A 27,832-nucleotide genomic window follows, 5' to 3' on the forward strand; every position below is an offset into this window, starting at 1 on the left:
TAGCCTAATGTGTTGTCTTAAAGGGACATAATGTGTTGTCTTAAAGAGACATCTCTATTGTACATGTAGCCTAATGTGTTGTCTTAAAGGGACATCTCTATTGTACATGTAGCCTAATGTGTTGTCTTAAAGGGACATCTCTATTGTACATGTAGCCTAATGTGTTGCATCTTAAAGGGACATCTCTATTGTACATGTATCCTAATGTGTTGCATCTTAAAGGGACATCTCTATTGTACATGTATCCTAATGTGTTGTCTTAAAGGGACATAATGTGTTGTGTCTTAAAGAGACATCTCTATTGTACATGTAGCCTAATGTGTTGTCTTAAAGGGACATCTCTATTGTACATGTAGCCTAATGTGTTGTCTTAAAGGGACATCTCTATTGTACATGTAGCCTAATGTGTTGCATCTTAAAGGGACATCTCTATTGTACATGTAGCCTAATGTGTTGTCTTAAAGAGACATGTTTTGCATCTTAAAGGGACATAATGAGTTGCGTCTTAAAGGGACATAATGTTTTGTGTCTTAAATGCACATAATGTGTTGTGTCTTAAAGGGACATAATGTGTTGCATCTTTTAATTTAAAAAACATTTGTTTTACCTTTATTTAACCAGGCAAGTCAGTTAAGAACAAATTCTTATTTTCAATGACGGCCTAGGAACAGTGGGTTAACTGCCTGTTCATGGGCAGAACGACAGATTTGTACATTGTCAGCTCAGGGATTTGAACTAGCAACCTTTCGGTTACTAGTCCAACGCTCTAAACACTAGGCTACCCTGCCGGGACATAATGTGTTGTGTCTTAAAGGGGCATAATGTGTTGCGTCTTAAAGTACATAATGTGTTGCGTCTTAAAGTACATAATGTGTTGCGTCTTAAAGTACATAATGTGTTGCGTCTTAAAGGGGCATAATGTGTTGCGTCTTAAAGTACATAATGTGTTGTGTCTTAAAGGGGCATAATGTGTTGCGTCTTAAAGTACATAATGTGTTGTGTCTTAAAGGGGCATAATGTGTTGCGTCTTAAAGGGGCATAATGTGTTGTGTCTTAAAGTACATAATGTGTTGTGTCTTAAAGGGGCATAATGTGTTGTGTCTTAAAGGGGCATAATGTGTTGCGTCTTAAAGTACATAATGTGTTGTGTCTTAAAGGGGCATAATGTGTTGTGTCTTAAAGGGGCATACTGTGTTGTGTCTTAAAGGGGCATAATGTGTTGCGTCTTAAAGGGGCATACTGTGTTGTGTCTTAAAGTACATAATGTGTTGCGTCTTAAAGTACATAATGTGTTGCGTCTTAAAGTACATAATGTGTTGCGTCTTAAAGGGGCATAATGTGTTGCGTCTTAAACGGGCATAATGTGTTGTGTCTTATGGTACATCTCTATTGCCACCAGAAAGACATCTGTATTTGTGTTTCAGGCAGCGTGTGGGTACCTGCTACAGCACTATGATTGGGACCTGAGCCCCTACTCACAGGACCTCCAGTACAAATGGTTGCCTGTGTCCCGGCCCACTGTCCCTCCAATGGTGAGCTTCACTGAGCTGGAGCTGGAGAGCAGTGCCACAGACCTGCCTGATGGTCCACCCTAAAGACCAAAGCATGGACACTGAGAGGCAGGTGGATAGGACGAGGAGAGGCCCCGTTGTAGCAGTGGTCCTAATGGTCTCTCAAGGACACCAGTATGTGCAGATCTTATTTATTACCCGTCACTCGATCTTCCTGATTTAAAGATAATGTTGATATGGATCACTGTTCACATCTTGATACTGTATATTGTCCAACTGTGTCATACAGTTGAAGTCGGAAGTTTACATAGTCAAATACATTTAAACTCAGTTTTTCACAATTCCTGACATTTAATCTGAGTAAAAATTCCCGTCACCACTTTATTTTAAGAATGTGAAATGTCAGAAAAATAGTAGAGAGAATTTTTTATTTCAGCTTTTATTTCTTCCACACATTCCCGGTGGGTCAGAAGTTTACATACACTCAATTAGTATTTGGTAGCATTGCCTTTAAATTGTTTAACTTGGGTGAATCATTTCGGGTAGCCTTCCACAAGCTTCCCACAATAAGTTGGGTGAATTTTGGCCCTCCTGAGCTGGTGTAACTGAGTCAGGTTTGTAGGCCTCCTTGCTCGCACATGCTTTTTCAGTTCTGCCCACACATTTTATATAGGTTTGAGGTCAGGGCTTTGTGATGACCACTCCAATACCTTGACTTTGTTGTCCTTAAGTCATTTTGCCACAACTTTGGAAGTATGCTTGAGGTCATTGTCCATTTGGAAGACCCATTTGCGACCAAGCTTTAACTGATGTCTTGAGATGTTGGTTCAATATATTCACATAATTTTCCATCCTCATTATGCCATCTATTTTGTGAAGTGCACCAGTCCCTCCTGCAGCAAAGCACCCCCACAACATGATGCTGCCACCCCCGTGGTTCACGGTTGGGATGGTGTTCTTCGGCTTGCAAGCCTCCCCCTTTTTCCTCCAAACATAACGATAGCCATTATGGCCAAACAGTTATATTTTTGTTTCATCAGACCAGAGGACATTTCTCCAGAGAGTACAATCTTTGTCCCCATGTGCAGTTGCAAACCGTAGTCTGGCTTTTTTATAGCGGTTTTGGAGCAGTGGCTTCTTCCTTGCTGAGCGGCGTTTCAGGTTATGTCGATACAGGACTCGTTTTACTGTGGATATAGATACTTTTGTACCTGTTTGTACCTGTTTCCTCCAGCATCTTTGCTGCTGTTCTGGGATTGATCGCACCAAATTACGTTCATCTCTAGGAGACAGAACGTGTCTCCTTCCTGAGCGGTATGACGGCTGAGTGGTCCCATATTGTTTGTACAAATGAACGTGGCATCTTCAGGCGTCTGTAAATTGCTCCCCAGGATTAACCAGACTTGTGGAAGTCTACAATTTTATTTCTGAGGTCTTGGCTGAGTTCTTTTGATTTTCCCATGATGTCAAGCAAAGAGGCACTGAGTTTGAAGGTATGCTGTGAAATACATCCACAGTTACACCTCCAATTGACTCAAATTATGTCAATTAGCCTATCAGAAGCTTCTAAAGCCATGACATAATTTTCTGGAATTTTCCAAGCTCTTTAAAGGCACAGTCAACTTAGTGTATGTAAACCTGCTTTGATGCACCTGTACTGACCTCGCCTTCTGGATGATAGCGGGGTGAACAGGCAGTGGCTCGGGTGGTTGTTGTCCTTGATGATCTTTATGGCCTTCCTGTGTAGGTGTAGGTGTCCTGGAGGGCAGGTAGTTTGCCCCTGGTGATGCGTTGTGCAGACATCACTACCCTCGTGGTTGTGGGCGGAGCAGTTGCTGTACCAGGTGCATCTGTAGAAGTTTGTGAGTGCTTTTGGTGAGAAGCTGAATTTCTTCAGCCTCCTGAGGTTGAAGAGGCGCTTCTGCGCCTTCTTCACAACACTGTCTGTGTTGGTGGACCAATACAGTTTGTCTGTGATGTGTACACCGAGGAATTTAAAACGTACTACCCTCTCCACTACTGTCCCATCGACGTGGATAGGGGGTGCTCCCTCTGCTGTTTCCTGAAGTCCACAATCATCTCCTTAGTTTTGTTGACGTTGAGTGTGAGGTTATTTTCCTGACACCACACTCCGAGGGCCCTCACCTCCTCCCTGTAGGCCGTCTCGTCGTTGTTGGTAATCAAGCCTACCACTGTAGTGTCGTCCACAATCTTGATGATTGAGTTCGAGGCGTGCATGGCCACGCAGTCGTGGGTGAACAGGGAGTACAGGAGATGGCTCAGAACGCACCCTTGTGGGGCCACAGTGTTGAGGATCAGCGGGGTGGAGATGTTGTTACCTACCCTCACCACCTGGGGTCAGCGGGGGCAGTACCCAGTTGCACAAGGCGGGGTCGAGACCCTGGCTTGGAGGGTACTATGGTGTTAAATGCTGAGCTGTAGTCGATGAACAGCATTCTCACATAGGTATGCCTCTTGTCCAGATGGGTTAGGGCAGTGTGCTGTGTGGTTGATATTGCATCGTCTGTGGACCTATTTCGGCGGTAAGCAAATTGGAGTGGGTATAAGGTGTCAGGTAGGGTGGAGTTGATATGGTCCTTGACTAGTCTCTCAAAGCACTTCATGATGTCAGTCGTTTAGCTCAGTTACCTTAGCTTTTTTGGGAACAGGGACAATGGTGGCCCTCTTGAAGCATGTGGGAACAGCAGACTGGGATAAGGATGATTGAATATGTCCTTAAACACACCAGCCAGCTGGTCTGCGCATGCTCTGAGGACGCGGCTGGGGATGCCGTCTGGGCCTGCAGCCCTGCGAGGGTTAACACGTTTAAATGTTTTCTCATGTCGGCTGCAGTGAAGGAGAGTCCACATGTTTTGGTTGCGGGCCGTGTCAGTGGCACTGTATTGTCCTCAAAGTGGGCAAGAAAGTGATTTAATCTGCCTGGGAGCAAGACATCCTGGTCCGTAATGGGGCTGGTTTTCTTTTTGTAATCCGTGATTGACTGTGGACCCTGCCACATACCTCTTGTGTCTGAGACGTTGAATTGCGACTCTACTTTGTTTCTATACTGATGCTTAGCTTGTTTGATTGCCTTGCGGAGGGAATAGCTACACTGTTTGTATTCGGTCATGTTTCCGGTCACCTTGCCCTGGTTAAAAGCAGTGGTTCGCGCTTTCAGTTTCACACGAATGCTGCCATCAATCCACTGTTTCTGGTTTGGGAATGTTTTAATCGTTGCTATGGGAACGACATCTTCAATGCACTTTCTAATGAACTCTCTCACCGAATCAGCGTATTCGTCAATGTTGTTGTTGGACGCAGTGCGGAACATATCCCAGTCCACGCGATGGAAGCAATCTTGGAGCCTGGAATCAGATTGGTCGGACCAGCATTGAACAGACCTGAGCGCGGGAGCATCTTGTTTTGGCTTCTGTCTGGGAGCAACAAAATTGAGTCGTGGTCAGCTTTTCCCGAAAGGAGGGCGGGGTAGGGCCTTATATGCGTCGCAGAAGTTAGAATGGCAAGGATCCAAGGTTTTACCAGCCCTGGTTGCACAATCGATAAGTGAAATAATCTGTCTGTAAACAATTGTTGGAAAAGTTACTTGTGTCATGCACAAAGTAGATTTCCTAACCGACTTGGAAAAAGTATAGTTTGTTAACAAGAAATTTGTGGAGTGGTTGAAAAACTAGTTTTAATGACTCCAACCTAAGTGTATGTAAACTAGTTTTAATGACTCCAACCTAAGTGTATGTAAACTTCCTACTTGAACTGTATCTCTGTTCTTGAGTCCGCCTCGTAGGGGACTGTTTCCTGACTACTGCCGAGGTGTGGTGGTCTTTCTAGTGCTTTTAGCTGCCGAAGCATCACCCAGGCAGAGCCTGCTTCAGGCATAAGTTACATAAGCTGTCACTTAGGGCCCCTGGCCACTAGGAGGCCCCTGACCTCAATTAGCCATGTCAGCTAACACTTTTTATATTGGTAAGTTAGTTTAGCGAGTTTTCTAAACTAGTAGTAGGCTAATCATGGCCGAATACTGACTGGGAAAGCAGGGCACATGCCCAGTGGCCTTGACTTCCATTGGGCCCCCATTGATTGATCTCTGAAGCTAAATTAGTAGAATTGCATGAAATTTGTTATAAAATATTTAAAATGTCTCTCCAAGCCCCATGGCAAAATGTGTAGAACTGCAGGAAGAGAGGGGGAACACAATTATTTTTATGCAGGCTTGGTGGGGCGGCCCCGCCACCCAAATCTCGATTAGGGCCCCCAAAAGGCTAGATCTGGCCCTGTACCCAAGTATGTGCTACACTTCAGAAGCACACAGCTACCCAATGAAGAGCTCCGGGCATGTCTAAATAACTGTCGCTGCTCCCTCTGTGTCATCTGAGCTTTCTCCGCTAAATCTACTGCCCAGCCTTTCTGAACTTCCTGGCTGAACAACACATTATCATCTGAAGCTGTGGAAGAACATCGCCCAAGACCTACCAGATAATTTGTTTTGTTTGTTTTTTATTCATCTTTGAGATTCTCTTTGTAATGAAAAGCACTATATAAAATAAATTATGCTGATTTTTTTACTTTTATTTATTGTCAAGTTGCTGCAAATGATTGCAATATAGGTACATACTGCAGCCTACATTAGATGATGTTGCCCTATTTTAAGATTGTTGTATATATGTGTGTTTATTTAACCTTGGGAAAAACCTACTGTATCACACTTTGGATGCTTTAGGACTGTCTCTATCACTGCACCGTTAGCCTGTCATATGACAGGGGTTTTAAGAAGTCAAGAAGAAGTCAAGGAATGCCCTCAGATTTCAGCATTGCACCAAGGGCTGCTGAAATGTTCCCCCTCTCACTCTCACTTAGCAACCAGAAGTGCTTAGCAACGGTTTGTCCTTAGCTACTCAGAGGAACCTAGCCCATGTTATTGTCTGGCTGCTTATTATCATGCAGCTCTCACCCTCACACAGACATACATCTTCACATTAAACCTTTTGTTTAATATATCGGAGGGAACGGAAATATCTTATGAATGGCAATGAAGTGCAAGCTGTTTTAGGTGAATGTGAATATGTCAATGGATATCTCATAATGTACATGTTTTCTGATGTATTTTTTCTGTTCAATAGTTACTCTGAAATGATAGCCATTCTAGACTACTCTTAAAGGTTAAATATTAGCACTGTATAATATATTTGAATCCATCTTTATTAAAGATTATGATAAACTGTGAAAAGATGATTATGTATCTGATCATTACGATAGTAGTTGAGCTATTTTTTCATTAGACAGATTGTGATAATATAAATCATAACTTATTTCTTCAGGTCATGTAATATCCTCTGTATTACCTGGAAACACAATTCCATCAGATGTCATACTTTAAAAAAAATGTAATGTTCATTTTAAAAGTTCTATCAAATTTTTATTATGCATTTACTATGTACTGATATTTTGTAGGTAATAATGTTTCCACTCTGGTTTTCTGTCAATCACAAGTAGTAAATCCCTAAGAATGCAATCTATTTGAATGTAGAAACTCACTTTCTTATAAAAAACACTAGCACAACAGTAGTTCAGTCTTAGTTAGTGAACAAATCTATTAAATGCAAGTTATGCTGCTTATCCTGGATGATGTTCCGATAAAGTCTACAGGACACTATTGTCCAGCGCTGCTACAGATGTAGGAACTTAATTTGAGCCAGTTTGCAAAAGCAGGAAAATAATCCTGCAGCAACAGGAATTTTGTATTATTTTGTGGATTTTAATTAAGATTTTTCTTGTAGGGGTTGATACATTTTTCATGAAGGGAAAATCTAGTCTGAAATTTCAAAGTGGAAATTACACATTTCAGAAGCCTTTTTAAACCTCAAATACACTACAAGTTTTACATTTCCTGCATTTCAGGAAAGTTCTCCTTGAAAAGGGTGATCAAATTAAAATCCTACATGTGGACACTGCATAAACCTGTTGTCAGCACACATGAACACACTTTAGACATTGCTTGCACTATTACAGACAGGCTGGAGACAGAAGGTAAATAATAGCTGATTTGTGTCAATAGTAGTAATGCATGAGTCACTCTTGTTTTCCATTTAAGTTTCATGTTGAATATAAATGCAGGAAATACAAACTTGTAGTGTGTTCAAGGCTTGAAAAGGCTTATAAAGTCTGTAATTTTCACTTTAATATGTCAGACTTGATTTGCCCTAACGAAAAATGTATTACACCCTACAAAAAATGTCTGTTAATTATAATCCACATCATTATTCACATTTCCTGTTGCTAAAGGATTATTTGCCTGCTGTAGAAAACTGGTATCGACATTCTGGTCTGTGTGTGTTCTGTATTTTTCCCTGTTTTGTGCAGAATAGTTAAACCCATTCCGTTTACCTTCTCACAGACCGCTGTTTTGATCCTGTTGCATTAATGTAACATTGTGCACACATAGCTCTGTATTTTGATGTACACTGTAGGGCAGACTCCTATCTCCTTCTTTAACTCCTACACAGACGAAACAGAATAGCAGGCCATCTGCCTCCAGTGAGGGCACATATCTCAATACATTTCGCCTACAGAGCCCAAGGCTCATGTACTGTATTAGCACTCCGCACTGTCAACAGAAAGAATGAACACATGCATGAGAGTTCTAAGATGAGCTGCCTTTGAATGCGTACATAATATCACTCAGGTTAGAAACACACATGTCCGGCTGTAACGGAAAACATACAGAGGAGCCCTTCAAGATCAGTTTACATACAGTGCCTTGCGAAAGTATTCGGCCCCCTTGAACTTTGCGACCTTTTGCCACATTTCAGGCTTCAAACATAAAGATATAAAACTGTATTTTTTTGTGAAGAATCAACAAGTGGGACACAATCATGAAGTGAAACAACATTTATTGGATATTTCAAACTTTTTTAACAAATCAAAAACTGAAAAATTGGGCGTGCAAAATTATTCCGCCCCTTTACTTTCAGTGCAGCAAACTCTCTCCAGAAGTTCAGTGAGGATCTCTGAATGATCCAATGTTGACCTAAATGACTAATGATGATAAATACAATCCACCTGTGTGTAATCAAGTCTCCGTATAAAAGCACCTGCACTGTGATAGTCACAGAGGTCCGTTAAAAGCGCAGAGAGCATCATGAAGAACAAGGAACACACCAGGCAGGTCCGAGATACTGCTATGAAGAAGTTTAAAGCCGGATTTGGATACAAAAATATTTCCCAAGCTTTAAACATCCCAAGGAGCACTGTGCAAGCGATAATATTGAAATGGAAGGAGTATCAGACCACTGCAAATCTACCAAGACCTGGCCGTCCCTCTAAACTTTCAGCTCATACAAGGAGAAGACTGATCAGAGATGCAGCCAAGAGGCCCATGATCACTCTGGATGAACTGCAGAGATCTACAGCTGAGGTGGGAGACTCTGTCCATAGGACAACAATCAGTTGTAATATTGCACAAACCTGGCCTTTATGGAAGAGTGGCAAGAAGAAAGCCATTTCTTAAAGATATCCATAAAAAGTGTTGTTTAAAGTTTGCCACAAGCCACCTGGGAGACACACCAAACATGTGGAAGAAGGTGCTCTGGTCAGATGAAACCAAAATTGAACTTTTTGGCAACAATGCAAAACGTTATGTTTGGCGTAAAAGCAACACAGCTCATCACCCTGAACACACCATCCCCACTGTCAAACATGGTGGTGGCAGCATCATGGTTTGGGCCTGCTTTTCTTCAGCAGGGACAGGGAAGATGGTTAAAATTGATGGGAAGATGGATGGAGCCAAATACAGGACCATTCTGGAAGAAAACCTGATGGAGTCTGCAAAAGACCTGAGACTGGGACGGAGATTTGTCTTCCAACAAGACAATGATCCAAAATATAAAGCAAAATCTACAATGGAATGGTTAAAAAATAAACATATCCAGGTGTTAGAATGGCCAAGTCAAAGTCCAGATCTGAATCCAATCGAGAATCTGTGGAAAGAACTGAAAACTGCTGTTCACAAATGCTCTCCATCCAACCTCACTGAGCTCGAGCTGTTTTGCAAGGAGGAATGGGGAAAAATGTCAGTCTCTCGATGTGCAAAACTGATAGAGACATACCCCAAGCGACTTACAGCTGTAATCGCAGCAAAAGGTGGCGCTACAAAGTATTAACTTAAGGGGCTGAATAATTTTGCATGCCCAATTTTTCAGTTTTTGATTTGTTAAAAAAGTTTGAAATATCCAATAAATGTCGTTCCACTTCATGATTGTGTCCCACTTGTTGATTCTTCACAAAAAAATACAGTTTTATATCTTTATGTTTGAAGCCTGAAATGTGGCAAAAGGTCGCAAAGTTCAAGGGGGGCGAATACTTTCGCAAGGCACTGTATGTACATACTTCTGGACACTGGAGAGAAAAACACACATACCACCACACATACACACATAAACACGTTTTAGCACCTCGAGATCCAGTGGTCGCTCTTCCTGTCTCCCTGACCTCTCACCCCTTGTCCTGTCATGGTGATGAGGAAGTCATAGCCCACTTAGTTTTGTTTGGCCTGTTTCTCCACCCCTGATACAGGAGGTGGACGGGGAACCAGATGTCACTACAAAGGGACAGACTCTCTTTTAATTACCATGCCTAATTAGAGTATGGTGGCTACAAGGAGCCCTGTGCCATTCAGCCTCACAGGACAACCTTTCACATGGTAATCAGATGAGGAAGAGGTCACAGGATACACCCCTGCATGGTCTGGGACTGGGTAGTATATGGACGGACACCACTCTATAATTGATCTGCTTTGTCCTTATTTGACTTTTAACATGTTGAGCATGTTCTATCCTGCGTAGTGCTATTGATATGGAGCTGTTAGATATAGGTCATTTAGACCTATTTAGTGCAATAAACCTTATAGGACATAAAAACAACGGTCGATATACTGTATTACTTCAATACACAATGAATCAGGTTACATCCAGAGAGTAGAGTAGTACTTTATTGATCCCAAATTGGGAAATTTTTATTTTACATTTAGGGGTGGTGAGCGTGTATATTTCGACAAGGGGGTTTACAAAGCCACACCACGCCATGTCCCATTCACTCACCTGCTCCAGTAAATTAAGTAACCTCCCTCTGTGTGCTGGGAGAAGAAGTCCATCCCTCCCTCCCGACATCCCTTTGTCCAACTCTCCCTTTCTCCCTCAGAGAGGCCCAGGAGGGACCATGTCAGAGCACATCCCTCAGGGTCAGGTCAATTCCATTATCACAGATAGAATTGGCTTCCTGTGTAGCTCTGGGAATAATAGCCATCTCTCAACACACACACACACACACACACTCAACACACACACACACTTCTCCAAGCCGGACCATGTCAAATCTCTGGTCCGGTCTGTGTGCATTTGCTGAGGTATGAGGAATGGGTAACATGCTCTCTCTCCTCACACTGTAGTGGGGACCATCTCTACCCTTCCATATCACTGTTCATGCTAATAGTAATGAATAATGCAAGAAGTCCATTCACCCCCACAGCTGAGTCATGTACTCTATTTACAGCCACTTGGAAGCTCATGCAGAGGTAGGCCATGTATCGTTTTGCGCACTACATGCCTACTAATGTTATGGCAGAATCTGCAATAAATCAATTACCGGCCTGAAACAACACATTTTTCACTGTCACCTCAGCGAGCACAGGAGATCATTTGGTTTTATTTTCCTGGCTTTCTTGTCACATTCCATTAGGCGGGAAGGGAGAGGGTGAGAAAGTAGAACATTAGGATTCACAGAGACAAGTGATACACCCACAAGTGGATTCATACCAATAATCTATTCAAGCCTTCAAGCAAACATGAACTGTGTTGTATTGCACAGGCAGGTAAGGAGGAGAAGGAGAGATAAACTACTATTGCCATACCCAGCACCTCTCCTATCTAGCTTCAGAGTTTGTTCTGTTAGGTGACCTAAACTGGGATATGCTTAACACCCCGGCAGTCCTACAATCTAAGCTAGATGCCCTCAATCTCACACAAATCATCAAGGAACCCACCAGGTACAACCCTAACTCTGTAAGCAAGGGCACCCTCATAGACGTCATCCTGACCAACTGGCCCTCCAAATACACCTCCGCTGTCTTCAACCAGGATCTCAGCGACCACTGCCTCGTTGCCTGTATCCGCTACGGTGCCGCAGTCAAACGACCACCCCTCATCACTGTCAAACGCTCCCTAAAACACTTCTGTGAGCAGGCCTTTCTAATCGACCTGGCCCGGGTATCCTGGAAGGACATAGACCTCATCCCGTCAGTTGAGGATGCCTGGTCATTCTTTAAGAGTAACTTCCTCACCATTTTAGATAAGCATGCTCCGTTCAAAAAATGCAGAACTAAGAACAGATACAGCCCTTGGTTCACTCCAGACCTGACTGCCCTCGACCAGCACAAAAACATCCTGTGGCGGACTGCAATAGCATCGAACAGTCCCCGCGATATGCAACTGTTCAGGGAAGTCAGGAACCAATACACGCAGTCAGTCAGGAAAGCTAAGGCCAGCTTCTTCAGGCAGAAGTTTGCATCCTGTAGCTCCAACTCCAAAAAGTTCTGGGACACTGTGAAGTCCATGGAGAACAAGAGCACCTCCTCCCAGCTGCCCACTGCACTGAGGCTAGGGAACACGGTCACCACCGACAAATCCATGATTATCGAAAACTTCAACAAGCATTTCTCAACGGCTGGCCATGCCATGCTCCGGCCCCCCCGCAGCTCCTCGCCCAAGCCTCTCCAGGTTCTCCTTTACCCAAATCCAGATAACAGATGTTCTGAAAGAGCTGCAAAACCTGGACCCGTATAAATCAGCTGGGCTTGACAATCTGGACCCTCTATTTCTGAAACTATCCGCCGCCATTGTCGCAACCCCTATTACCAGCCTGTTCAACCTCTCTTTCATATCGTCTGAGATCCCCAAGGATTGGAAAGCTGCTGCAGTCATCCCCCTCTTCAAAGGGGGAGACACCCTGGACCCAAACTGTTACAGACCTATATCCATTCTGCCCTGCCTATCTAAGGTCTTCGAAAGCCAAGTCAACAAACAGGTCACTGACCATCTCGAATCCCACCGTACTCTCTCCGCTATGCAATCTGGTTTCCGAGCCGGTCACGGGTGCACCTCAGCCACACTCAAGGTACTAAACGACATCATAACCGCCATCGATAAAATTAAAAAAATTCACAGAAAAAAAATTCAAATTCAATTCTCGGGCCGACTCTTTTCTCTGTATATATCAATGATGTTGGTCTTGCTGCGGGTGATTCCCTGATCCACCTCTACGCAGACGACACCATTCTATATACTTTCGGCCCGTCATTGGACACTGTGCTATCTAACCTCCAAACGAGCTTCAATGCCATACAACACTCCTTCCGTGGCCTCCAACTGCTCTTAAACGCTAGTAAAACCAAATGCATGCTTTTCAACCGATCGCTGCCTGCACCCGCATGCCCGACTAGCATCACCACACTGGATGATTCCGACCTTGAATATGTGGACACCTATAAGTACCTAGGTGTCTGGCTAGACTGCAAACTCTCCTTCCAGACCCATATCAAGCATCTCCAATCGAAAATGAAATCAAGAGTCGGCTTTCTATTCCGCAACAAAGCCTCCTTCACTCACGCTGCCAAGCTTACCCTAGTAAAACTGACTATCCTACCGATCCTCGACTTCGGCGATGTCATCTACAAAATCGCTTCCAACACTCTACTCAGCAAACTGGATGCAGTTTATCACAGTGCCATCCGTTTTGTCACTAAAGCACCTTATACTACCCACCACTGCGACTTGTATGCTCTAGTCGGCTGGCCCTCGCTACATATTCCTCGCCAGACCCACTGGCTCCAGGTCATCTACAAGGCCATGCTAGGTAAAGCTCCGCCTTATCTCAGTTCACTGGTCACGATGGCAACACCCATCCGTAGCACGCGCTCCAGCAGGTGTATCTCACTCATCATCCCTAAAGCCAACACCTCATTCGGCCGCCTTTCGTTCCAGTACTCTGCTGCCTGTGACTGGAACGAATTGCAAAAATCGCTGAAGTTGGAGACTTTTATCTCCCTCACCAACTTCAAACATCAGCTATCTGAGCAGCTAACCGATCGCTGCAGCTGTACATAATCTATTGGTAAATAGCCCACCCATTTTCACCGACCTCATCCCCACAGTTTTTATTTATTTACTTTTCTGCTCTTTTGCACACCAATATCTCTACCTGTACATGATCATCTGATCATTTATCACTCCAGTGTTAATCTGCAAAATTGTAATTATTCGCCTACCTCCTCATGCCTTTTGCACACATTGTATATAGACTCCCCTTTTTTTCTACTGTGTTATTGACTTGTTAATTGTTTACTCCATGTGTAACTCTGTGTTGTCTGTTCACACTTCTATGCTTTATCTTGGCCAGGTCGCAGTTGCAAATGAGAACTTGTTCTCAACTAGCCTACCTGGTTAAATAAAGGTGAAATAAAAAATTAAAAAATCAAAAATCAAATAAATATGCCATGTAAAATCAAGCCTGGTAAACACACACCGTTACATACACACCTGCTCACTCAGCTCCTTCTACTGATTGTTCCTCATTGACCCTCAGGACTGACATCTTCTGTCTCTCTCTGCACTAGCAAGCTCAGCTCAAGTACACACGCGCGCACACGTACAGACGCACACACATAGATACACACCAACACCCACACCTCCTGTCTCCCTGCTGTGTGTGGTTGCCTGCATGGCTGGCTGGATCTCCAGAGCTGGCAGGAAGATGGGCAATTACTCACTGGGGTCTCTTTAATTGTGTCACTTTTCATCCCAAGAGTCACAGCTCTCTCTTGTCTCCTCAATCAACACTAGTCGTTAATTGCAACACCATGGAACAACACTTGAACTGTGTCTTCACCTGTGGAAAGGGGAAGACAAGTAGGTTAGGTGAACCAAGGTTACAAACGTCCTGAAGACACAATAATTCATAGTCAATCTACAAAACCTGGAAATATATATATATTTTTAAACGTGGCCGATATAGGTAGAGGATATTACCAAAAAATTGTAAAAACCTGGATAACTTTTCAAAGCAGCTTTTTAAAGTAAGAAGCAGAGTGTCAACATTTACATGACACATGCCTCTCCTCTCCTCCAGTGAGGAGGCAGGCAGCCGACCGGGCGATGAGGAGTGGGCTATATCTCTGGTGACTCACTACAGGTGAGCTGACAGGCCACAGCCCTGCAGCATATCAAACAGAATGATTCATCCTTTCTCAGGAGCCAAGACACACCTGGATGACTGGCCTCTGAGCATGTGATGATGCCAGAGAGACTCTTCTCCTTCCTCCTGTGATAAAGGCCGTTTGAACTGATTACATCTAACAGGGACAAAATGTCCTTTATTTCCCTCTTTGGAAAATCTGCATCACAATGTTAATAATATGTTGACTAATAGCTTTATTTGAAGTGATAACTCTTAACTCTGTTATGGGTATGTTTGTAATCATTAAGGACTGGGGAGTTTTTCAGGGTAAAAAAGAAACAATGTTGCTAAGAATAGGAAAAATCCTAGAGGAAAAACGGATTCAGTCTGCTTTACACCAGACACTGGGAGAGGAAGTTTCCATCATTAACTTTGCTGATGACGCAACAGTGTCCTGATGACCGACAACAATGAGACAGCCTATAGGGAGGAGGTCAGAGACCTGGCCGTGTGGTCCCTCAACATGATCAAGACAAAGCAGATGATTGTGGACTACAGGAAAAAGAGGACCGAGCACACCCCTTTCTCATCGACCGGGCCGCAGTGGAGCAGGTTGAGAGCTTCAAGTTCCTTGGTGTCCAAATCACCAACAAACTAACATGGTCCAAACACACCAAGACAGTCGTGAAGAGGGCACGACAAAACCCATTCCCCCTCAGGAGACTGAAAATATTTGGCATGGGTCCTCAGATGCTCAAATAGTTCTACAGCTGCACCATCGAGAGCATCCTGACTGGTGGCATCACTGCTTGGTATGGCAACTGCTCGGCCTCCAACTGCCAGGCACTACAGAGGGTAGTGCGAACAGCCCAGTACATCACTGGGGCTAAGCTTCCTGCCATCCAGGACCTTTATACCAGGCGGTGTCAGAGGAAGGCCCTAAAAATTGTCAAAGACTCCAGCCACCCCAGTCATAGACGGTTCTCTCTGCTACCGCACGTCAAGCGATACCGGAGCGCCAAGTCTAGGTCCAAGAGGCTTAACAGCTTCTACCCCCAAGCCATAAGACTCCTGAACATCTAATCAAATTGCTACCCAGACTATTTGCATTGCCCCCCTCCCCCTACTTTAATAACTCTACCAATATGTACAAATTACCTCAACTAACCGGTGCCCCCGCACATTGACTCTGTACCGGTACCTCCCTGTATATAGTCTCGCTATTGTTATTTTACTGCTTCTCTTTAATTACTTGTTACTTTTATTTATTTTTCTTATCCGTTTTTATTTGTTTAACAGCATTGTTGGTTAGGGGCTCGTAAGTAAAGCATTTCACTGTTGTATTCGGCGCATGTGACTAATACCATTTGATTTGATTTGATTCCACCTTTCAGCAGGACAATAACCTAAAACATTCCAAATCTACACTGAAGTTGCTTACCAAGAAGACAGTGAATGTTCCTGAGTGGCTGAGTTACAGTTTTGACTTAAATCTACTTGGAAATCTATGGCAAAACCTGAAAATGGTTGTAGCAATGATCTAGCAATGATCAACAACCAATTTGACAGAGCTTGAAGAAATAATGGGCAATGTCGCCCATCTTCGAGACTTACACAGAAAGACACAGCTGTAATCATTGCCAAAGGTGCTTTTTCAAAGTATTGACTCAGGGGTATGAATACCTATGTAAATGAGATATTTCGGTATTACTTTTTCAAAAAATGTGCTAACATTTCTAAAAATATGTTTTCACTTTGTCATTATTTGTGTATTGTGTGTAGATGGCTGAGAGAAAAAAATCCAAACCATAAGTCAAGGGGTATGAATACTTTCTGAAGGCACTGTAAGTGTCTTCCTCAAGGGCACATCAACAGATCTTTTGGTTGCTGGCCCAATGTTATAGCTGCTAGTCTACCTGCCCCCCATTAGACATGTATATAATAAATGGTAGTCCGATTCGGTCAGAAACAAATGGTTCTCAGAATCAGCAGGCAAATTATTTAAAAAGGAACTATGTGACAAACATACGCATCAGACTCTCCAGCCTAGTACTACTTCATAATATAATATATATCATAATAGTACTTCTAACAGAAGCCTAGTCTATAACAATGGTCATTATCATCTGATTTGGGACTGACTATACAGTTGTCAGCCTTATCCAATCAAGAATAGAAAGCATATTGCTGGCCTCATTCATAAGGGTGAAGACTACTGTGTGTTCTACTGTGTGTTCTGCTGTGTATTCTACTGTGTGGTCTGCTGTTTGTTTGTTCTACTGTGTGTTTGTTCTACTTTGTGTTCTGCTGTGTGTTCTACTGTGTGTTCTACTGTGTGTTTGTTCTACTGTGTGTTTGTTCTACTTTGTGTTCTGCTGTGTGTTCTACTGTGTGTTCTACTGTGTGTTTGTTCTACTGTGTGTTCTGCTGTGTGTTCTACTGTGTTCTACTCTGTGTTTGTTCTACTGTGTGTTCTGCTGTGTGTTCTACTGTGTGTTCTACTGTGTGTTTGTTCTACTGTGTGTTTGTTCTACTGTGTGTTTGTTCTACTGTGTGTTTGTTCTACTGTGTTTTGTTCTACTGTGTGTTTGTTCTACTGTGTGTTCTACTGTGTGTTCTACTGTGTGTTCTACTTTGTGTTCTGCTGTGTGTTCTACTGTGTGTTTGTTCTACTGTGTGTTTGTTCTACTGTGTGTTTGTTCTACTGTGTGTTTGTTTTACTGTGTGTTTATTCTACTGTGTGTTGTACTTTTTGTTCTACTGTGTGTTCTGCGATGTGTTTGTTCTGCTGTATGTTCTACTTCATTTATACCAAAGCTTCATTGTGACCTTTTAATTGGGTCAGAGGGCCCAGGAAATAAGTATCTTTATCCTGGTTGAGAAATAGGGTTTATAAACACTCACTGAGAAAGACCCAACAAAAGGCCACTTGTTTTTGTGGCCTTGCTTTTACCGTTGCAGCAGACCAGACCAGGGCACAGTTAAAGGGGTCAGACACGTTTCTGATGTTCCTTTCAGATCAAGGAGGTCAGTTGCCAAGCTAGTATTTGTCCTTATAAAACTCATAGTTTGTGATTAGGTTAAATTAACAAAAATAATAGTTTTTATTATGTTGACTATTAATGTTATTGGTTGCCTGTTACAAACATGACTGTACCACTAACACCATGTGGCACAACATTCACACGGCTCCTTGGATATTTGCATTTTCCTTGTAAAGTGAAAGGCAGTTTGTTGCAATAGGCCTACAATGTCAATTTAAGTATAGCCAAGTATGAGTTGGAAAAAGTACCAGGGAATTTTGTTTCCTGATGGTATGATCTGAGTAGTTGGTAGCGTGGGCGAGTTAGGAATTCACGTTGAGCTGTTTGCATAATTAAGCCTTTCATGGGAAGTTTGTGGGTTACTATGATCCCTGAGTAGAATACATATTGGAGTCATGGTTAGGCAATTGCCTATTCTTGCTTCCTCAACAGTATAAATAGGCAGCATATCACCTGGAAAACTGTGAGTAACTGTCATTTCCCCACAAGGTACCATTATAGCCTAGATAGATCCACACAGAGATGGTCATGTGGTCATGAACAGCCCACTCAAACAACTTCACTATTCTTCACTTGAAATGATCACCGCATATTAACCTTCCAGATTACCCTTCATTCCAGCCAGATTAGTCTAAGAACATTATATTGCAAACTTTTATAATCTTTCAGACAAGCTGGACAGGAATAGTTAGTGAAAATGAAAGGACTGAATTAAGGTGATTCTGTGTAGAGGTCATCATTTCTCTCTGCATTGTGATTACAGGTATATGCAGTAATTAAAAGTAATTATACAGCATGAAGAGAACCTCTCTTCTGAAGGCTACATTGTACCCTGAATTTGTTGTCTTCACTTGTTCTTGTATTATTTATTTAGTCTATCTTACAAACATATTGCCAGGGCATTCACATTTCCACTGAGGTGTTACCACAGCAACTTGTCTTCCTGTCAAGAACGGACATCTTTGATGCATCACCTCTCTCTTCTCTCTAAAATCCCACCAAGCCCCTGTCCTATGGTCCTATTTGTTCTGTAGAGATTTGAATTTCAATCTTTCTAACAGTCAATGGATTCATCCATGGGCCTACAGCCTAAAAATGATATGAATAAGAGGCAGTGAAGGGTACTGACGAGATAAAGCTTGAACAGGAACATTGGCACCTCCACCAATATTTGGCTGCTTTTACTTTTTGTTTTTATTTTATTTCCCAATACACACATCAGTAGAGGAAGTGTCCATATCAGGGTTACCCAACTGGTGGCCCGGAGCCACATTTTTCTCTGGGTGGTTTTATTTGGTCCCCCAAGTTTTCTGAGCAAAAAAAAAAAAAAATGTTTTGTAATTTTTTTTTTTACATTAAACACTGTAAAAACACCAGGAGTTTTGAAATTATTACGTTTTAGTCTACTATTATATCTGTTTGGGATTCTTGAAGTCATTTTGCAGTCAAATTATTTGTAATTATGTTCTGACCATCTGCTCAAGAAACAAATTGTCCCATGGCTGAATCTAGTTGATGATGACTGGTCTATATGATCACCTTGTCTCTGTGTGAGTGGGTTTGAATCACACATCGCATCGTCCCTATACCTACTGCCTCACTGTCAGTCTGCCAGAACCCCTGCCGTCCCTTCCTGATCCAACACTCCCAGGTTCTCAGATGGTTGTCAGATAGTTGTCACACATTTTTACAGCGGTTTCAGCCCACTGTGGCAGTTAGACCAACAGAGCCAGATGTGTTTGCTTTAGCAGCTTGTCGTTTCCCATGTGAAACAGAGTGCCACTCAAGGTCACAGCTAGTCCCTTCACACACATGCACGCACACACCCTACATGCACGTCTCCTTCCATTTTCATTACTCCTCAGTCGTCAGTTACCTGACTCATTCTGGGTGAGTGGGGATCATCCCGACATGGTAAATATAAACCATAAAATGATTCCCTCTGTGGGAAACTTGCAGCATAGCCAAGTAGGCCTAGCTAGTTAAGTCAAATCTCTACAAGGTCGGGGAATGATTCACCCTATTCACAGCTGAGTGGATGCAACCCAGTAATGAGGAATATAGCTCACAAATAAGAACAAATTTCAGAAAAATGTTCTCACTCACACAGCTACCAGTTTTTGTGTTCAGCCCTATTTTGGTGTTGGCTGGGTGGAACAGGTTTTTATAAATACATTTAATTGACTGCCGATAGGTACTTGTCACAGTGGGAGGTCGTTCCTTCTCTTACTAAAACAAAAGCGGCACCTGCTGTGTGCGACCCGATAGTAACGAACCTGACGTTTCTACTTGTAGAATCGCAAATCATGTCAGTGGCCAACAACTTGACTTTGAGCCAATTAGAGAGCACGAACCCCCACGTGGGGAGCCAACATGAGTGGCAATAACATCACGGTTGAATGTCATGAGCCAGTCACACTTCATATGCAATGTAGGCTATGGGATGGTAGTTAGCTTAGTGCACAGACAATGCACAAAACAAAATACTTCCTCCAAGCTAGCTAACCACTGTAGCTAGTATTGACATTTTAATTAAATCATAAATCAGCTGCCTGTGTTAGCTGCAGAGTTAGTGCAGTGTCTTTAGCTAGCTAGCCACGTTGTGCTAGCTAGCGAAATTGATAACTGGCAGTATGTGATTACAGAGAGTGAATTAAATAGTTTCATCTTGCTAGGTAGTTATCTAGCTGTGGCCATTTGGCTAATATCAACCAGAGCTTTCTACAAAATAGCAACATTAGCGCAGCTAACTAGCTAGCTTACATTGGAATCTAGACCATAAACTAAGCAACACACACAGACATGCATTGCCAAACAATGCTACTGCCACCTTCTGGTTTGGAGTATTTTAACAAGGTTGAGTGGCTGACGACTTTAAGGTCTTCGCTGTGTGAACACAAAAGAGATTGACTGCCGACAATCTGTTCAGAGGTGCTAAGTACTGTCGGCAGGCAAATGTTTGACAATCCTACTGGTGTGTCTGAGCTAATATTCCCTTGGAAAATATTACAACATATTTTGATTTATGTCAGCTGACTGTATACGTGTCATTTAATTATTGGCCAATAGTACACACCCAGGTGTTTGATTATTCATTCCAAAGTGTTTAGCTGTCTTGGCCCGCCAATCAATTAACAGTCAGGAAAGGAAATTCAATCACTTGGAAGTACCACTGTCACATTGGCAAGAGCTCCTTTGCTCCTCCCTCTCTATCACCCCTCCTGTCCACACTCTCACCCCCAGACTGCTAGGGAGGGGACCAGGTGCCAAAAGTCTGCACGTTGAAGTCTGCCTCCTCCCTTCTAACGTTCACTGACAGGAGAGGGAGGCTTCCTGTGTCTGGCCATTGTCGCTTTGTAGTCTAGTGAAGCATAAAAGGGAGGACACCTTAGTGCATATCAGTGCAAGTGAATACTGAGCATAATCTATCTTTGACATTATTCTAAAATATGAATGCTTAGTGCTGTAGTGATGGAGGTGCCAAGATCTTGAGCAGGGGCATAATACACTCCAAAAATCTGACGAATCACAAAGTGTGTGAGGATGGCTGGGGGGAGGGTGGTTGTTGGAGAATTTAGCATTTTTCAAACATCTGTAACTGCATTTTCCTGCATTCTAGAGCCATAATCATTAAGCTTAATTCTACGTAAAAAAATAGATCTGTATATTTTTCTACATATCTAAGCATACCTCTTGAGCTGTCTGTATCCACCTGGCTGGTGGTTCTAAAAACCAAATATGCTTCTCTGCATCTCTCCTAAAATCTGGGTAAAAGATTGAAAGGAATGCGAGTCTTATTCAGTATATTTAGTTATTGCTTGCTTTTCTAAAGTCTACAAGCAGGCGTTGCAGCTACATATGTAGGATCTTAATTGGATCACTCTTTCATAACGGATAATTTTCCTACCAGAAGGAAATGCAAACTTGTTGTGTATTTGAGGATTAAAGAAGCTTCGAAAGTTTGTAATTTCCATTTTGATTTGCCCTAATGAAAAATGTATCCATTCATTATAATCTCTAATCATTTCCTGTTGCTAACCATATTATCTGTAAGAGTGGATGTGCCATCATCAGACAGACTGCTTCGCCTTGGTTACTGTGTTCCTAGCTATTTCGAAAAACGCAAAGATAGAAAACATGACAGCTGCTGTAATATCTTAACCCCTCCCAGAAGCAGTATAGAATCCCGTCCATGGTCACGGTGAAGGCAAGGATGTCAATGTTAGAAAACGGCCAGACAGTATTATGCATATGATTCATGACACATCTCTGGGTGCTGGTTCTGTGAGTGTCTGTACTACACATTCAAGCCAGAGCATTAAAGGGTGGAGATTTCATTTTTATTTCAATTCATCTTTAATTTTATAATGTATCTGTCCAAAACATTCCACTTAATTTTATGAGGCTTTGGGTCCTAAGCACACCATTTCCTGTATTTGGAAGGACATCTTTTGACACGTACAAAGATTGTATTGTAGCAGAATAAGTATTCATCAAGGTATGATTCATTTTTTCCGCTGAGATGCTGAAGCCATTTTGTAACTTCGCCACTCACCACTCACCCTTCTGAAGATACTTACCATAAGAGATAGGTGAGTCTGGTGCATAGATCTCCAGTTGCTTAGCAACAAATCAAACTTCTTAATTTCCAATATCCTGCTTATTATGGAGAAAATGGTTGTGGCGTGACCGATTGGGGTGCTGTACTGTAACCTCCTTATCCACTGAGAAAGAGAGAGAGAAAGAGAAAGACAGAGAGAGAGAAATAGAGAGAGAGGGAGAGGGAGAGGGAGGGAGAAAAAGAGAGATTGAGAGAGAGAGAGAGAGAGATAGATGATAAGGTCAAGGTACTGAGCCGTTAGTTAGAACCCACTTCCTGCCTATGACATTAGCGATTAACGTCAGTTTCCTGCTTTCCTGTGATACCTTGGCTATGAAAATAAATATCTGTATGAATAAAATATTATTGTTAAGCACCCTTGAGAGCTTCTACCCAGGAAATGCAACATTAGATGTAATACTTCCAGGAGTACAGGATCCCTCACAGTATAAAGATAAATCTGAAATATTTCTCATCAAAACAAATCAACGTAAATCACTGTTGTGTGTTGTAAAATATCCTACATGAGTCTGAACATCTGAAGAAAGACACACAGTACATGCACACAAGCACACAGCATTCAGATGCTCACACACTCACATTGTCCCTGCTTCAAAGGCAGTGGAGGGTGGTGGGAGGAGCTATAGGAGGACAGGCTCATTGTAATGGCTGGAATGGAATAAATGGAACGGTATCAAATTATATCAAACCACATGTTTGACTCAGTTCCATTAATTCCATACCAGCCATTACAATGAGCCTGTCCTCCTGTAACTCCCCCCACCAGCCTTCACTGTTCAAAGGAAATCTGCATAATTTTGTCAAACGTTATATGAAAGAGGTATCTAAAAGTGAGCAGTACATTAGTAGCCTATGTATACAAAGCAATTGCAGGGTAACCATGGAAACAAATGTTAGTTGAGAGAGCCATAAGACAAAACCAACCAAACCTAATTCAACCAACTGGCCATGTTGATGCAACATGATAACGGTCATAACAAGTTGAAATAACCATCTTGATCCAACCACCCCTTTGCTCCGAGGGTGGGGTATGCGGTAAGCGTCAGACATAGCCTACTCTGTACAGGAGTGAGTCAAAGAGGGGCATGGAAAAACCTGAGCAGCAGCAGCAGCAGTGTTGGACAGAGGAGCCCACGTGTTTTTGGCCTCTCTACTGCTTCCTGGATCCAGGGGGGTCAGCTCTCACACATGTTGTTTGATATAAGTATTTTTCCACTCCCTAATCCCTGAGTGTTCGCCCCGCTCGCCTGCCATGTGCCACAGCCAATCTTTAGCACTGCTTCTCTCCATGCCTCCCACTCTGGCTGACCTGGTGGGCTGGTCAGGGCCGGGGATAATCCTTGTTCATCCACCCATAGCACAGCAGAGCAGACAGCCTGAATCTGGACAGACTGGAGATGGAGGGATGGAGGAAAGAGAGCCTCAGCCTAGACAACAACACATTAAGTGTGTACCCTCAGGCCCCTACTCTACTACCACATATCTACCGCACAAAATCCATGTGTGTATAGTGCATATGTTATTGTGTGTGTTTGTATGCATGTGTTTGTGTCTACAGTATGTTTGTGTTGCTTCACAGTCCCTGCTGTTCCATAAGGTGTATTTGTATCTGTTTTTTAAATCTAATCTTACTGCTTGCATCAGTTACCTGATGTGGAATAGAATTCCATGTAGTCATGGCTCTATGTAGTACTGTGCACGTCCCATAGTCTGTTCTTGACTTGGGGACTGTGAAGACACCTCTGGTGGCATGTCTTGTGGGGTATGCATCTGAGCTGTGTGCCAGTAGTTCAAACAGACAGCTCGGTGCATTCAACATGTCGATACCTCTCACAAATACAGGCAGTGATGAAGTCAATCTCTCCTCCATTTTGAGCCAGGAGAGATTGACATGCATATTATTAATGTTAGCTCTCTATGTATATCTAAGGGCCAGCCGTGCTGCCCTGTTCTCAGCCAACTGCAATTATCCTAAGTCCCTCTTTGTGGCACCTGACAACACGACTGAACAGAAGTCCAGGTGCGACAAAATTAGGGCCTGTAGAACCTGCCTTGTTGATAATGCTGTTAATAAGGCAGAACAGCGCTTTATTATGGACAAAGGCCTTGGCTGTGGGAAGAAAGTTAGGGACAGAGGCTGGTCTCAGCCACATAAATATGTTCTTTCAAACCAGCTAGATGCGGACACCGTTTTTACTTGTTATTGTGCATTGAATGTACCTGTGTGGGGAGAAAGCTAGGGACAGAGGCTGGACAAAGGCTTTGGCTGTGGGGAGAAAGTTACAGAGAGAGACTGGACACAGTCTTTGGATGTCTTGAAAAGTTGCTTGGAATCATCTGAAGACTGAACTACACAGCACTATTTATGTTGGGGATTGCTGTATAAACTGGTTAGGTAAAGTATGAGGTTCTGCAATCCACTCTGTGAACATTCCAATCTCCCATGGTTACAGATCACTGAAGAATGAATTGGTTCGTGTTTTATGCAAGAGCTTTATCCAGCAATATCATCCAATTATATGTTGTCAGTGGCCTGACCCAAACAGGTCTTGCCATATGCTCTGACAGATTTGACTATTCGAAACAGGGAAATTGAATGAGGATACAGCGAGGCTGTGGTTCTGTGACCTATCACATCATAAACCACCAGCTTCGCTATTCTACCTAGATGAGCTTGAACTTTTTGTGGTCCATCAAAGAATGCAACATTGTGATAACATTTATTTTTACAATGTCTGGACAGTATCAATTAATACAGCCACTTGGCAAAGATCCCAGGATTAATTTCTCAGAACGGCTTTGGCTGTGGGGAGAAAGCTAGGGACAGAGGCTGGACAAAGGCTTTGGCTGTGGGGAGAAAGCTAGGGACAGAGGCTGGACAAAGGCTTTGGCTGTGGGGAGAAAGCTAGGGACACAGGCTGCACAAAGGCTTTGGCTGTGGGGAGAAAGCTAGGGACAGAGGCTGGACAAAGGCTTTGGCTGTGGGGAGAAAGCTAGGGACAGAGGCTGGACAAAGGCTTTGACTGTGGGGAGAAAGCTAGGGACAGAGGCTGGACAAAGGCTTTGGCTGTGGGGAGAAAGCTAGGGACAGAGGCTGGACAAAGGCTTTGGCTGTGGGGAGAAAGCTAGGGACAGAGGCTGCACAAAGGCTTTGGCTGTGGGGAGAAAGCTAGGGACAGAGGCTGGACAAAGGCTTTGGCTGTGGGGAGAAAGCTAGGGACAGAGGCTGGACAAAGGCTTTGGCTGTGGGGAGAAAGCTAGGGACACAGGCTGCACAAAGGCTTTGGCTGTGGGGAGAAAGCTAGGGACAGAGGCTGGACAAAGGCTTTGGCTGTGGGGAGAAAGCTAGGGACACAGGCTGCACAAAGGCTTTGGCTGTGGGGAGAAAGCTAGGGACAGAGGCTGGACAAAGGCTTTGGCTGTGGGGAGAAAGCTAGGGACAGAGGCTGGACAAAGGCTTTGGCTGTGGGGAGAAAGCTAGGGACAGAGGCTGGACAAAGGCTTTGGCTGTGGGGAGAAAGCTAGGGACAGAGGCTGGACAAAGGCTTTGACTGTGGGGAGAAAGCTAGGGACAGAGGCTGGACAAAGGCTTTGGCTGTTTTATTTATTCAAACCCTCAGTTTGAATAAATGGCCTGAGCACAAATTAGCTGTGTTGTCTGTAATTGTTGTAACAGTCAGCAGAAACATGCAGGCCATCAGGAATAACTGAAGAGGATAGGAGTGAACAAGAGAGACTGTTCCTCAGGACTAGATGACTGATTAGGAAAATATTACTCAGCCTTAACTGAGCCTGCGGTTTCTCATTGTGTCACTACCACAATGCCTGGCATCTGTGGGCAGAACACAACTGGCATGTCTGAGGCTGAGCAATACAGCTATAGAGGAAAGCTTTACAAGACTATAGTCCCGACTCCCTAGACTACAGGACTCAACATTTGTTCGACATTGAGCAGAGTAGGGAATGCATGATCTCTTCAATTGTCATGCTCCGATCCCCCTTTATACACCATTGTAATGAAATGACCTCTGCTCTGAGTCTGAGCTGGTTCCATCAAGAGTGAGAGTTCCCTGGCTTGCTTTTACAGGCTATAGAAGCACAATGCCTGCCTTCCTATTCTATTCTTACACTCATCTCAAGGTCTCAGACACATAAAATATGTTCTTTCAAACCAGCGAGTTGCGAATTCCATTTTTTCTTGTTACTGTGCATTGAACGTACCTCGACAATTCAAAACCTGCATGAATGCATGGTACATAAAGATATGGACAAGTCACATAACATCCACAATAGAGCTGGAGCTGTAGATTCCAGAGTCACAACCTCAATAAGTCAATAACACCACTGAGGCTAGGGTGAACATTCCATGCCGGGAATTAAGCCTGCTGCCCAACCAATACTATCTTATACAGATCCAGCACCAGCAAATGAATGAGAAGTCAACAGACGGGTTGGGGTTATTGACACACAAACTGTCATTGATTAACTCACAGACTTTCCAAAAACACACAGTATTTTGCTGCTCTGCAGTGGTGGAAAAAGTGCCCAGTTGTCATACTTGAGTAAAAGTAAAGATACCTTAATAGAAAAAAGTAAAAGTGAGTCACCCAGTAAAATAATACTTGAGTAAAAGTATAAAAATATTTGGTTTTAAATATACTTAAGTATCAAAAGTGAATGTAATTGCTAAAATATACTTAAGTATCAAAAGTAAAAGTAAAAGTGCAAATCATTTCAAATTCTTTATATTAAGCAAACCAGATGGCGCCATGTTACGTTTTTTTAAATTTACGGAAAGCCAGGGGCACACTCCAAACACTCAGACATAATTTACAAACCAAGTGTGTTTAGTGAGACCACCAGATCAGAGGCAGTAGGGATGACCAGGGATGTTGCATTGATAAGTGTGTTAATTGGACCCTTTTCCTGTCCTGCTAAGCATTCAAAATGTAACGATTACTTTTGGGTGTCAGGGAAAATGTATGGAGTAAAAGGTAAAACATTTTTTTTTAGGAATGTAGTGAAGTAAAAGTAAAAGTAAAAAATACAGATATCCCAAAAAACGACTTTTTACTTAAGTACTTTACACCACTGCTGCTCCTGTAGTGTATTGACGTTAAAGGTCATACACTAGATGTGTACAATATTCTACTTCCTTATGATACACCATATGTATCTCATATCCGCAGGTAGCCTAGTTGTTTGGGACAGTAACCAAAAGGTTGCTAGTTTTAATCCCTGAGCCGGCAAAGTGGAAATATCTGCTGTTCTACCCTTGACCAAGGTAGTTAACCCCCAACAACAACTGCTGCCTGGGCGCTGATAACATTGGTGTCGATTAAGGCAGCCCCCTGCACCTCTCTGATTCAGAAGGGTTGGGTTAAATGTGGAGGACACATTTCGGTTACTAGTCCAAC

The 27,832-nt window shown here is 43.0% G+C and overlaps 1 protein-coding gene across 4 annotated transcripts in view; it reads left to right on the plus strand.

Annotated features, from left to right (window-relative positions):
* LOC118380885 (putative cytochrome P450 120) overlaps nucleotides 1-27,832 on the plus strand; it is a 345,267-nt gene that overhangs the window by 57,766 nt on the left and 259,669 nt on the right. For 3 of the 4 annotated variants that reach the window (XM_052458177.1, XM_052458176.1, XM_052458178.1), the window contains exon 11: nucleotides 1,425-7,042. In XM_052458177.1, coding sequence (XP_052314137.1) covers nucleotides 1,425-1,595 — 171 coding nt within the window. In that variant the 3' untranslated portion in view covers nucleotides 1,596-7,042. Of the gene's footprint in view, nucleotides 1-1,424; nucleotides 7,043-27,832 lie in introns of those variants that run through there. The other variant, XR_008060959.1, reaches the window with a different exon arrangement.

Source organism: Oncorhynchus keta, chromosome 12 (assembly GCF_023373465.1).
Source record: "Oncorhynchus keta strain PuntledgeMale-10-30-2019 chromosome 12, Oket_V2, whole genome shotgun sequence".
NCBI classification, from domain to species: Eukaryota; Metazoa; Chordata; class Actinopteri; order Salmoniformes; family Salmonidae; genus Oncorhynchus; species Oncorhynchus keta.